The 14,911-nt window shown below is 33.3% G+C and overlaps 1 protein-coding gene across 2 annotated transcripts in view; it reads left to right on the top strand.

Moving 5' to 3' along the window:
• LOC117231166 (RYamide receptor-like) overlaps window positions 1-14,911 on the top strand; it is a 48,089-nt gene that overhangs the window by 22,080 nt on the left and 11,098 nt on the right. Inside the window, exons 1-4 of one of the 2 annotated variants that reach the window (XM_033489317.1) lie at window positions 4,328-4,451; window positions 4,532-4,701; window positions 9,036-9,286; window positions 10,292-10,451. In XM_033489317.1, coding sequence (XP_033345208.1) covers window positions 4,549-4,701; window positions 9,036-9,286; window positions 10,292-10,451 — 564 coding nt within the window. In that variant the 5' untranslated portion in view covers window positions 4,328-4,451; window positions 4,532-4,548. Of the gene's footprint in view, window positions 1-4,297; window positions 4,702-9,035; window positions 9,287-10,291; window positions 10,452-14,911 lie in introns of those variants that run through there. The other variant, XM_033489316.1, reaches the window with a different exon arrangement.

The following is a 14,911-nucleotide window of genomic DNA, read 5'->3' as shown; positions in this document are numbered from 1 at the left end:
GTTGATTTTTTATTTTAATGTCGTTTTATCAAAAGGAATATTTTAATATTCAGACCAAAAATGAATATTCTACTCTAAAATAACTAAAAACGGAAAAAAGCATAAAGTAAACAATATTTTAATATCTTCAATATTTTAACGAGTTTCGCTATTTTAATTTTAATATCATGACAAGCAATATTTTTTAAATTAGAAGAGAGTGGAAAAATACATGTTTTGCCTCAAAATTAAATAAAAGCATATTTTTTGTAACGAGATTAATTGACAATGTACTGAATTTTCAAACTATTGTCCTGTAAGAAAATAGAAAATGTAATTTATTTTCCCCTTGTAGTCTTGATATACAATAAATTATTTAGACATCTTTATTTCAGAAAATGCGAAGAAAATATATTTATATTTGAATACATGATTAAATACTTTTAAACTAGGAGGTCTCTGTTTTTAACCAAAAATATTTCTCTACAAAATATTAAATCTTAATCCTTCAATACGACGGGTGCATGTACTTTAAAACCGTAATTTTTTATTGTTTTCATTTTTTTAATATCTGAAAATCCAGTTTCCAGCGATAGTCGCAACTAACGAAGGAAAATAAATCTTACGGATCAAACTATAGAACTCCAACATTCGTAATACTGGTAATCCTTTATTTTTCACTCTTCCATCAATTGATTTTTTTAACTTCGTAATGGCTTTCGGCTTACGCCTTCACGCATAAAGTTTTCACTTTTCCTTCTCATTTTAGCTTTTAGCGCCTGTCATATTTGTAAATAGATGATTCTTCACATTTTTATTCGGCACAAAATGCGTGTCGAGAGCTGACAACTTGACAAATGAGTGTTTTTTACCCAATAAGAATGGGAATAGGAAGAAAGTATGAAAATCATTTCAATTACGGTTGCTTTTGTTCGTAATGTTTCGATTGCAAATCACAGTTCATGAGAAATTACTTGACCCATCTAGCTTATGTATTCTTTAAACATCTTCATTTATCATAAATACGAATACTTTCTTTTTTATTATTAAGAACACGATGAAAAGAATTGAAAGTTGACTAAACTGCACAGAAATAGCAAAAACATGAGTTCTCCATAAATTTATATAGCTACAAATTTTTGATAAATTACGTATTTAATAATAATTATCAAGTAATTACTTTAATTATAATTTATTAATAAATTTAATTATAACTTAATTTAATTAAAAATTTTCATTTCAAAATAAATTCGAATATTATTAATAATGTTTATCCTGAAGCAATATCCATAATGAAATAATCTAATAATTACTATAACTTTACGCGTGTTATTTTCAAACAATAAACGATGCATTTGATATTTTAATTACTCTCTAGTTTTTAACTTTTTTATTACTTTATTAACTTTATTACTTATATTATTGGTTGCCTTTTGACCCTCCCTTATAAATTTTGTGCAAATTAAAATATATCCACACGACGACTTCGCTATTGTTGCTTTTTTAACCTTTTCAAAATGCAAATCTGTAATATTCGTGGTGACTTTTTAACAAACAAACGCTGAAATGAATTATCAAATCTCTCTCAATACTTTTTTAAAAATAATAAAAAATGCGGGTACTTTCTATTTTCGAACAATTATGTACGTTTTATAAAGTAAATATTTTTTCAATCTTCGATGGCGTTTTCGGTTCAATGTGATATTCAAGCCTTTGTTTCTCTCTCTCTCTTCTTCTTCTTCTTCTTCTTCTTCTCTCTCTCTCTCTCTTTCTGCTTGATTAATTCAAAATACACGGAATTACATATTTGACTAACAAACAGTTGCATTTCTTTGCAGAATTTTATTTGACGAACGAAACGGGACCGGAGACATGGAACAGATGGTTAAATCTACACGCTACACGCGAATGAAATTCCGGTATTAACGAAGAAGATGAAATCACATTCGAATCGGATTCGTTAATTCCTGATATTTCGTATTTTAATTATTACGATGAATTACTCGTCCACAAAACGAGCGTTGGCTCGAGTTTCGCTCAATTAACTAAAACCTCGGTTAAACAGAAACAGAATCTGACCATTTTTTTCTGCAATATAATTGAATACCTAATTCACTGGTAAATGAGATTTTCCACCGATAAAGTCTTCTTCATCGAGTAGAATGCTGCATTGAATTTTTCACGTTTCGATAAAAAGGTAAGCAGGCGTGAAAGAGATAAGCTTTCTGGTGTTCACGCAACAAATACCTAAAAAGAAAAGCCGATTGGCTTTGACTAGAAAATAGTAAAATAATAGAAAATAGTCGTGTTCCATTTACAATCACGGAAGAGCATGTAGGTTGTTCTGTTCGTCATGGAGAAACAGAAAATAAAGGTACTCTGCGGCCCAATTTAACTAACATTTAAACTTCTGTCCTTTGATATGTCAAACCCTTTGATGTCAAAGCTATGAAAGTACCTACAACATGTAGCGTTATCGGAGTTTTGTTTGTTCATTTCTCATTTTGTTTCTAGTTTAGTTACCATTCGTTGTGGTATTAATAAAATTTTTAATGCCAGATGTTAATGCAATTGCTGAATGCATGATATAAGTCTTTATATTGTTATATTGTATTTAACATAATAATTATGCAAACTGTAACATATATATATATATTTGGCAATAAAATAATTTATAAATGAACGAATTTTTTTCAGTAAAAATGACGATTTTTTCAGATATATCAAATTTTTTCTCCGATAATAGATAAATTCAGAAGAGTATTCGATGAATTCGTTTTCTTTTTCTTAATCCATCGATTGCCCATATATAACAAGGTTAAATCGAGAAAGAGTAAGAATATTCCTTCTTTCTAGAGAATGATGGATAAATTTTCATTTTTTTTCGACTCGTGAAAACATCCCTTAAATTTTTTGCTACATTATCTACCAAATAGCAAGAATAATGATCTGTGTCAGCTTCTATAGAAGCAAACAAACGAACGAAATAATTTCTACGTTGCTCTGGCTTGTTCGGAAGTTAACTTTAATTAATCTGCAACGGTGAAGTTTCTGATATTTCGTGGAATAGGCTAGTAGAAACTAGACAAATTAACCAAATAGTTTTCCGCGAAAGATATTCGGTAGAAACTGTGCCATTAGTTAACGTTTCTATAATATGCCTCGTAAACTAGAAATCCCATCAACCACATTCACATTGGTTTTGTGGTATATCGACTGCAACAACCTCAATACCTTGAGTTACGCCATTTAAATTTCGAAATGCGACGCAGCTAGAAATTCATGTCGTGTGGCAAGTTTTAACTGGTTGCACAGTTTCCTCCCTATCGATATTGGTTTTATCGAGTAAATTGTTGGAAAAGTAGTCAGTTAATTCATTCGTAATATCTGAATAATTTTCCAACGTTTATTCTTGAATTAATTGTCAACTCTTGGTCGATTTATATATTTTGGGATGATTAAACGTAGAGACGATTATAAACAACGAACGCGATGAAATAAAAGCATCGTAATCGAGAGAATTTGTAATTTGTACGAAAGCAACAGATGTCATACGATATAGATACAAGTTTACTAGGCACAATTCAATTTAATTTTCGAATATTTAACTCGGACAAATATCTAAATTGGGTCGAAAATGATGCAAAGGATTAAAGAACACTGTAACGATTGGCTACAATATTTGATAACCATACGTAACTAAACTGCGGATATTTATATACACTTATGGGAAATTTCAAGGTACAAAATGCATGGACGTGTAATATACAGGGTGGTTGGTAACTGGTGGTACAAGCGGAAAGGAGGTGATTCTAAGCGAAAAAAGAAGTGGAAAATATAGAATAAAAATTTTTCGTTCGAGGCTTTGTTTTCGAGAAAATCGACTTTGAATTTTCGCTCGGTACGCGTGCATTTTATCACGTCTCGTTATAACGGATCTCACTGTAGATTTTTATTCTATATTTTCGACTTCTTTTTTCGCGTAGAATCACCCCCTTTCCGCTTGTATCACCAGTTACCAACCACTCTGTATAAAAATATATAACACATTCCTAGTATCTGTGGTAATATTTGATAGATGAAAAAATCCTTTACCTTTTTTCCCTTTTCTCAATTATATTTATAAAAACGTGAATTTCCATGAATATTCACAGTCCACTCGTTAACGATAAACACATCAGCGTTGTTTATTTCCAACATTGTAGATACGTAATTCGAAAATTTTCGCATCAACGAACAGACAATCGAATGAAATCATTTATTTAAATCTACCCTGTGCCGAAATCGTTACCTAACTTGCCGAATAATCTTTTTCCAGGTCGGAATGTTCCACATAAACGGGTCACGATGAATACGGACTTACAAGTAAATCGTTCGCTAGAGAGACTTCAAGACTTCGAGGCGTGGAACGTAACGAATCCGGAGGATTGCAACTATTTCTCCGAATCGCAGAGCATATTTTCAACAAAATGGTTTCGTAGCATTATCTGCTTCCTGTATAGCACCGTTTTTGTGGTCGCGTTAACTGGAAACGGTCTGGTCTGCTACGTAGTACACAGCAGTCCCCGAATGAAAACTGTTACGAACTTCTTCATCGTGAACCTTGCTTTCGGGGATATTCTGATGGCACTCTTCTGTGTACCAACTAGCTCCATCAGCACCCTGATACTACAATATTGGCCATTCGGCCCAGAAGTTTGTCTCACCGTAATTTACTTGCAGGTGCGCTTGATAGTCTTTCTGTTCTTGTACCTAAGGTATGAATCGGTGAGAAAAGATCGTAAAATCGTCCTGCAGGATGGATTATTGCGGACGGTGGTACTAAAGTAGAAAAAAAGATCCAACAGATCTTTAATGATATAACGTGCCCGAATTTTCAAGAATAAAATAAAAATAGGAGTGTCATATTCTTTTCGGTTGCTGAAGCTTAAGAAAAACTTTATTTCGAAGTTCGAGCTTTTCGATATCATCTTGAAAACTATGGAAGATGTGCAAAAGCTTCGCCGATGAACCTTCCACTTCGTGTTCTATTCGAAATAAATCTTCACACCGAGAGAATGAATCTTTAGTGAAAAGCGAATGTAAGACATTGAGATATTTCTTATAACATTTTTAAAGGAATATTGCTTTGCTGACGTAAAACTAAGTAATCCACATTGTGAAAGGTTCCTCGAATTTTCAGTTAATCATCGATAAATACAAATCAGTGATTCCATCGCAATTGTCCTCTAATAACACTGGTCAACAAACTTTGCATAATAATTTACATTTATTATTGTTATTATTTACTACTGTTTTAAAAATACAATGATATTGAAGGACATTTCAAGCTTATTATAGCAGAGAAACAATATTCTCCAGTTCAATCAGCGAATAATAAACCTTCAGTCAACTGTTAACGAAATGAATATCCCTAATAATGGCACAATCCCTAAATCTGATTCTTCTATATTCAATGATCCTCGCGAATTAATAATATATCTATCATATTAACCACGTTATTTTCACCGTTACATCAAATTAACTGATGCTTTTACGTGAAAAATCGAAATCGACGAACAGCGAAACGATCCGTTGATTTTGATCGAATTAAACAAAAGCAATTATTCGGTTGTCCAAGTCAGAGTAGCCACACGCGTGAACATGGAAATCCAGTTCCAGTTACGATGTCGACATTAACAAGTGTCGTTATTCACCATTCGGAGACGCGATGTTCAACCATCGAGAGGAACAATTTATTAGTCGACAAGCTTCGTGTAACTATGGAGAAATGACCGGACCTGTTCGCATATCAGTGCCGACCTAACCGTTTAATATCGATTTCTCATTAATCACACGCGAATTCCGCGCCGATTTTAATAAACTGCTCGTATGAAAAAATTCTTTCGATCGAGAGAACTGGTAGACTATTAACCAATTTACTATATTTTTCCCATTTTCATTCTTTTTCCTCTTGAAACTGTTCCACTGTTCGAATATACTCTTACGCGAACGTTCTATTATTCAGACAGGTTACTAAATATGTACCAGCTCCGTGCACAAGTAGTGGAACACTTACAGAAACCGAGAAAAAAAGAGAAAAAATTGCTAGGAATTTATAGAAAACTCTAGAGTTATTATTCCATTTAGAATCTCGAAATATGAAGACGTATGTTTCATCAGTTACAAATAATACAATGAATATTCTTCTTTCTTCAGGATCGATAAATAAACGTTTCGTTGTTCTTTTGTTCCATGCATTTCCCATGAATGACTTCATGAACTTGATTCAAACCAAACTTCTCTAAATTTCCTTAAAAATATCGTTGTCTGATATTTACAAACGGGGGTGTATAGCGATTTTATTGTCAGAGTCCACTTTGTTTGTCAAAAGGTCACTTGAAAATATTGATCTAGGCTAACGATCGCCTGTTGCTCGTATCTATCACTTGTTTGAGTAGAGTTTACTTAAATATTCTAGGAGCTCGGTAACACCGTAAAAACCAATCTGGAAGAAGAATTCGACGAGAGAGAATAAATTTTGTTGTATGTTCGTAGGATTTTTATTATAAATTTCTGTGCCTTAAGTTCGTACAGACGAACAAATCGATTGTTCTTACAAATCGATTGGGTACAATGTTACGTCGCGCAAGATGATCCGTGCGACGTCCTTCATTGTCCTTAGGTTTATTAGACGTTCTTAAAAATTACGGAGACAGCGGGTAGCGACCTAACGGAAAAAGTGGATATTTATCTAACGGAAAATCCGGTTTTTCCTGTAAACAATGACACCCCCTGGCAAGGTTGGTAGGAGGTTTCCTTCCCCTCTCACCACTCATTAACATGACTAGAACCAATAGGCATCACATATCGTTACCCTCACCTTACTAACGAAAAATTTGAGCAACGAATCCGCTTTCTTCGTTCAAGAAAACACACCCACATCGAGCTTTCCTCTGTAATTATATAAGAGCGGAACATCAGTCTCCTCTATTGCTAGTTCAACTACAACAAGAAACTCAACTGTAAGGGCCTTGCTCTATCGCATCTTCATACGCCAAATCATCGTCTACGACATATATCATACGCAACGGCGTAAGTTCATTGTATCAATTTGTTGAAATTATATGGTTTATAACCCTGTTAATCGCAGCGTTATACCACTTCAACCACACCTATTATCTCAACGGAAATCAGGGGATCGATTTATTCGCGGCGTCGATTATTATAATAGTAACGAGAATTTACGACTCCCGTTGACGTGTTTCCTCGCGGTTGCGTCTCTCCGCGATTGGCCGAAAACACATACAATCTTTAGACAAAAATTTCGGACTTTGATCGAAATGAAATTTTATTTACCTCAGTCACTTGGTGTTTACATAATTGTTTATCGTAATCCTTACAAAACAGTTTAATTAAAATTTAAACGATTTAATTTAAACAATAAATTGAGTATTATAGGAAACCCTAAAAATCCCTCAAAGGAATTCGTTACTAAAGAATTTTTAAAAGATACATTACCAAAGAAAACTTTCCGAAAATAGCTTCTCCGGCAAAATTGTGAATGCATAATACATCGGCATTAAATTTTTCTCAACTCTCATCACAAATTATCCTAACGATGTAATATTTCCTATGTGTATTCTTACCCTCTTGAAACTTTTATGAAATTTCACCTCATTATACGACAATACTAAACCTCTGTGAAAATTATTTCCATAATTCCAATAATGAGTTCCCAAGAAGTTCATAAATTAAGAGACTCGATAAACCATAAATAAAGTTTAATTAAAGATTAAACCAGTTTCATGAAAAGCTATGTATATGTAATCGACCAACGTACGTTTGTTGGTTTCAATCAACTCGATCGTATTCAATTACGCGTATCATTTCGTATTCAGCTATAATACGCATAAAATCTCATCCGTAATTCCAGTTCCCTTGGAATATTAGGATCATTAGGACCAGGTCGCCAGGTCAACCAAAAACCATGACTAAACTCGGCGTCCAAGTGCGAATGGGCTCATATAACCCAATGAATTCGGTGGTCGCGGGCGACTAGTGAACAGTGTGTAACCTTATACTCAACATACTCGAGAATATTCGTGTAACTACATTCAGGTAACACTGACAGAAATTTCCTTTGCTGAAAATAGAGCCTCGAAACTTGTCTATAACCATTGATTTCGCGAATCAGCGGATCGTAACATCGCTTCGCAGACAAAGCTGCCACTAAATGACAAAGGGATAGCTCGTTAGTAACAAGTTGTTACCTTCTGATAGACCTGTCCTTTCACGCGCTTTCGAAAATCAAATTCGAGATGTACTGAGATCTGTAGCATCGCAACTCCATGCACGTATAGAATTTCATTTTGTTTTGATAAAAGCTGCTTTTTATTGATCACGTGCGATGGGAATATTCATTTTCTCGGACGGTTTCGTAAAGATGATACGATACATTGAAATTTGAGATTGATCTTACTGAAAGGAGAACATTATTTATTGTTTAATTAATTAGTAACTTATGAAAGTAACGTGGAACGTGGAACGGTCCTCGACAGAAATCCTTCTTTTCACACTGAAAATACCAGTGGCCAAAATGACAAATTCGTAGGTTTTAAGTAAATGAATAATTTTATAACTGTATGTTACAACCGTATGACGAAGGATTGAGCTTTGGAGCTAACAAAAAATGTTTGATGATGTATAGACAAAAACTTGTTTTTTTTTTAATTTATATACCTTTCTTATAGCTTCTATTAAAGTAAATAATAATATAAATTGTATTTTCTATCAATATAAATTTTATACTTTAATCATCGGTGGTTCTAGCGTTAAACTGTAGATCCAAGATGTGAAATACAAATAAAACGACAGAAAAAAGATATTTCCGATTAATCTCGAGAAAGAATGTGAAAATTCTCAAATGAGGATTAACTGTCTTCTTCTTGCACAATTTAGAAATTGTGTAAATATTATGTGAATATTTTACCTAAAGAATGTCTTACCTAAAGTTTAAATTTCGAAGTAGTAATGGCAAAGAGATGATTCGTTAATACAGAAATATTTATTTTCAGGCGGTATCAGTATTGGTGAGCGCATACACACTTGTTGCGATTAGTATAGATCGCTATATTGCCATTATGTGGCCTCTGAAACCCAGATTGAGCAAACGTCAAGCTCAATTTCTGATTCTAACTGTTTGGATGCTTGCTATGATAATATCTCTTCCTATCGCTATTGTTTCAAAGCTATCTCAACCGTCGAAGAAATATGAAAGATGCAATCAATACATTTGCGCGGAAGTTTGGCCGTCGATGGAGAACAAGTAATTATCCCCATATTCATCCATATCTATTTACCTATATACTTGAACTATATGGAAGTCAAATTCATCAATTCCAACGCTAGTAATCATTTGGACCTTAAAAACAGACGTCAGGTTAGACACTAATTACGTATCTACGTCAATGACAAAGTTAAATATTTATTAGAAAAATAAAATTGAGTAGTTTGACTATTGCAAGGACAAAATTAAGCTTAAACATAAATAACTCAGGTTTACTACGAGTTATGAAAAATATATTTACATAACAGTCAAGGTTAAAGTATCCACCAGAACTTTAAAATTGGAGCAGTAAATTATCTCGAGGCATTTAACTATTGACAAAGAATAAGTGAAAGTTTTAATTTAGAAATAAGAGTGTCTTTATTTACTCAACGAAAGAACAAAAGAGAAAACTAAAAAGATAAAAGAAGCGAGATATATGTGTTTCACTTTAATCGTCATTGTAACCATTCTTTATCGATGTGGGTGACATTTTTAAGTACTGTTTGTTTGTAAATTCGAGAATTATATCGGTTACTTAAAGATATCTGAACATGTACCTCGTATTTCTGAGCGAAACATATACGTTTTGCCTTCTTTATTTTTCTGCGTAGTTGGATATAATATTTTTCAAATATTTATCTCTTGATAATAAGAAATATAAATTTAAATAAATATCCTTAATCTATCGATAATTCACGTAGCACGAAATGTGTTGAATTTGAAGAAATGAAATACCTAGACTCTCTTTTAAATACATCCCTTCGTGTTAATTTCTTCTTTAGAATTCCATATTTTTCCCCTTTAATCGGATAAACTTTCATCGAAAGTTTCACAACACGGAAAAAAGTGGGGAGCCGGAAACAAGAGTAACTGCTTCAGTTGCTCTTAAAATCTCCTCAGAGAACCATTAATGTCTAACCAGTCGAATTTATGGAAGCATAATAGCTTCTAATAACATTGTTGAATCGGCTTTTTATTCAAGCCCGTGTTTGTGTGCTACAGGTATTATTACTCAATAGCGTTATTGGTTCTTCAGTACGTGATACCGATAACAGTTCTGGTGTTTACATACACCAGCATCGCTGTTATGGTATGGGGAAAGAGACCTCCAGGAGAAGCCGAAAATGTCAGAGACCAGAGAATGGCACGATCAAAAAGGAAGGTAAAGTATTAAAAAAGCATCGCATCGCATTAGACAAATTTCTCTGTGATATAACAGGGAGGTTATTGCTTACGACGCTTTCAATTAACATACCTTTTTTCTTCCCTTTTTCCTTCTTCCTTTAGAATCTCCTCTGAGAATGTTTGATTGTCTACTTAGACATAAGAAGAAGCACGCAGGGGGAACACGTAGACTAATCCACGTATTCTGACCTCTCCGTGATATTGTGCTTCTATACTTGGCTCGTGCAAACGTTTCAAAGCTTCAGGATAAATAATAATTGCCAAAACAAACAAGAGATATTAGGTAGCACGTGTTCTAGACGAAAGAAAAAATGGTTGTTTTTTTCTTTTTCCATTGAGTAGATTATTTTTGTTAAATTATTTGCTATTAAATAAATTCTTATTAAATTTTATAAATGCGTCAGAAAAATATTTCTGTCCTCTTCGGTTAAAACGTCTGGAGAGTAGATATTTATTGTAAAGTCTTTTATATCTAAAAAATACTAACAATTTTCTATATTTCGATCGTGTCTCTTGTTTTGCAAAAGAACCTTCTTTCTTTTATTCAAATTTATTTTTCCTTATACGTATGATATGACTTGATATATGAAAACTATATATATTCTCATTATAGAAATCATTCGTTGAAGTAGCAAATAAAGATTGGTCAAGTATAACGAGATTCGTTTGAACAATTTCGATAGCGCAAGGTAGTTTTATCGAACTCGATTTTAATCGAGTCATGAAACAAAGCGAGGCTAATTATATTTGCTAATTATATTTGTGAGAAGGTTGCTCGCTCTAACAAAATCAGCCAAAGTACAACACGTGCAATTTATCGTCTATATGATGAGACAGTTTTAATTAACATTGATTGCGTAAAGGCAATGAAGTGCTAGCAAAATCACTCTGCATCAAACGACTGTGTCAAACAACTGCTAACAAACAAAAAAGTACATCTAAACAGCGTCGTATGATCTGCTTAGAACAACAGTGTATTTTCGATTTTTTATATGTATGTACTTACTTGAACGTATCCAGACTTTGATATTTCGAGTTATAAGAAAGGATCACGCACATATACATTGTTTATCTATGTTAAAACAAACGTTGTGAAATATAATACATATTTAAATTGGAAATTAAAAAATATCGAATGTAACTTGACATAGCCGTAGCTGTAAACAAAATTGATATCGACTCACACTCGACAAAGAAATCCAAAGGGTTAATTAATAGTAATAATTAATTAATTATTCTCTATTATTACAAAACTAATAACTAAAATTTTATTACAACAGCTCAACTCTCTACTTGTAGCGAAGTGCGTTCGTATATTAATCTGCGTCTCTGCAATTAATGCTGGACGATTAACGATATATCACTAAAATAATCTATGTTTGTCAATAGCTTGGTTAATAACTGTTGATTATATGAGTTATAACCGTTCTATTGCATAAGTTCCTTTAATTGTTCAGGTGAAACGATATTACGAGGAAAACAAAGCAATTTGAAAGCATACAATTTCATTTAAAAATAAGTATATTAGAGATAGAGATGTTTATACCGCTGCAATTATCACACAATGTCACAGTAACGGAGTTTAATGCCATAGAAGTTAAACAATACTCGATAATTATCATAACGTTCCATAATCCACTAAAAGTAATGCAAACGAATGATCAAAATATTTATAATAATGTGACACAAGTAAACAAACTCTGCAAAAGTAAAGACTGTTCTAAACTCTCAATGATACGTGAAATATTTGTAGAATTTTTTTATTTGTTTAGGATGGATTAAACAGGGAACGATGGTTATTTAACGTGAAATAAATACACTAATGTGTTATAACTAAGATAACTAAATAGTTCATTTACAACTCTTGTCACCACGGTTTCAACGCTCTCTTCTGACAACACACTCTGACTGATCAACTAACTACTCACCGTTAATTCGTCTTTCTCCCTTGACACATTGACTGCCACGCGTGTTTTCAAAGAAATCTCCGTCAGGCCACGCGTACAGCAGTACCAAACGTTCTCTGCTAGGTGCTCCCATCGATATTTTAGTAGTGCGAGTCGCTCAAGCGGTGGTCTCAAAAATGATCTTTCGTTTCATTTGTACGCAACGTTAAAACCACTAGCTGTTGTTGAATATAACGAAGGAAAGTGTGGTATAGATTATTCCGACCAAATGGTTTCTTATACCACCATAATTAGAAAAGAAGTCAAATGGTACGGAAAACTTGGCATTTAATCCTTTCTGGGAATTTCTGTTGTAAACGTTTTGACGGTTTACAAAATTGCAACAAGAAAAAATATAAATATTAGAATATTTAGACGATTATTAGTTGCAAAATTATTAGGGTTGTCTGAAAATACAAAAAATCCTTGTCTTCGACGGAGTCAGCGTAATATCGCCGTTCGGAAAAACGATTCCGGAAGAAGCATTAGACGCGCATGCTAACTATGTTATGCAAATAAAAGACGTCGAATAGACCGAACAAAGGCAGAAAAGAATTTGAAGAAAACAACTTATTGTCCAAATTGTCCCGACCAACCTCAGCTATGTATAGAATGCGTTAAAGTTTTACATTCTAAATAATCTTTTTAATAAACCATTTTCGTATTTTTATTTTATAACAATTCAACAGTTTTATTATTATGGAATATCTTTTCAAATACCTACGACGATTCTTCGCAAGTAGTCAAATAAGCGACACCCGAATATGGGTTAGACGGCCTGACCCATACTTTGCTTAAGAAACTTTGCTGACACCCGAATACGGGTGTTGTGTTAAACATCCCCTTGTTTTTTCTCATAGCCTCACCATATACATCTTCCGCAACCGTCCGTGGCCATGGTCACGTAGACCTTTTTTTTGCGTAATTATTCGACTGAAGGATCGATGACACATTGACGGATCTGTCGGCACTTTCTCGCAACATTGTTTATGGTTCACCCGATATTTCTTAGGCAATCTGTCCATGATACTACATATTTTTTTCTTTAATATTTAATATTTTTATACAAATACAAATCCTTAGTTTATTACCCTTTCTCACATTTTGTGAATGAATATTTGACGATTGAATCACACCTTCGTTGTGATTCTATTTAAAAAGAAATGTTATAAGAAATGAATAATCTAAAGAAGACTACCTTTCCAAAGCCATATTTTAAATATTATATATTTTTTAATAACATTTTTAATTCAATATTACATACCTACATTGTTATCGTCAACCATTTACTAATATTCAAGTTTGAGATATCAATTCTTACTAATAGAGCACATAGACTCTATTAACCCTTTGCACTTGTCACACGCTCAGGAAGACCACCCGCTCAAAAACAGTAATAGGATAGGCTAGACATCCTGCATACCACAGCCATCGAAACAATAACCAAATAGTAACGGAATAGGTGCTTCTGAAATACACCGGACGACAACCCCTCCAGAGGGACTAAAACCTCAGTATAAAAACCCTCCAAAATAAACGCTCGCCCCAGTCTGTTAAAACATTTTGACCCAATCTCTCGTAATACTTTGAACCGTCACTCTGTTACATTTGCATAATAAATTCTATTGTCATATATAAAGTCAATTTCTTCACCTTATTCGTGAAACGTTCGAACTACGACGCGGGGAGATCACCGGCGATCTATCGATTTCGTGATTTCTTGTGTCCCCGATGTGACACACTCGAGGACTTTTTCGGTCGGGCGTAGCAGCTACTCCGGATGATTTAGTGTATATGTGTATATGTTACGACTTTATATAAAAATTAACTTACAAAAACAGTATATTATAATAATTTATCTATATTTACATCTTTGAAAATATGGTTTTGTAATATTAATTTCTGTATTTTTTTATGATAATTTACATAGCATTTACCAGGATGCATTCTTGAATATAATTGATCTCATTTTTCAATGGCTTAAAATCAAGTTCATCTTCATTTAAGCTAATTTCATTTCCGAAAACCATATTTTCAGGATTTCTAAACTATAATACTTTTGCAACGATCGTCAAATCCGAACTAACGTTGGAGACGTTGTCAGAACCATAGTTTCGAAGAGATATGAGATTAAATATTTTATCTCCATTTTAAAGTCAAACACTTTACACTTCCTAACAAAGAACACAAAGAACTAAGGAATTAATTTACAAACCAATATTACACTCTCATCAATTGAAGATGTCGAAATCTAACATAAACAGGGACTGTTGCCTCCTGCTCGCCACTAGAGTTGCAGCACGGAACGCCGTGGTGACTGAGAGTCGCCTCTCGAGTGCAAAGAGTTAAAAGCAGAATATGCGCCGAACGATGTTGCACACTTATCATTGGGATTCTAAACTATTTCTAATACGAACATGTATCGTACGACCATGAAAGAATGACTAAACATAATAAAAATACGGTGTATGTCTAAAGTGACAAATGATTT

This window comes from Bombus vosnesenskii, unplaced genomic scaffold, assembly GCF_011952255.1.
Source record: "Bombus vosnesenskii isolate JDL3184/JDL3185 unplaced genomic scaffold, Bvos_JDL3184-5_v1.1 scf7180000013272, whole genome shotgun sequence".
NCBI classification, from domain to species: Eukaryota; Metazoa; Arthropoda; class Insecta; order Hymenoptera; family Apidae; genus Bombus; species Bombus vosnesenskii.
The sequence above is the reverse complement of the archived record's forward strand: the minus strand, read 5'-3'. Positions and strand labels throughout refer to the sequence as shown.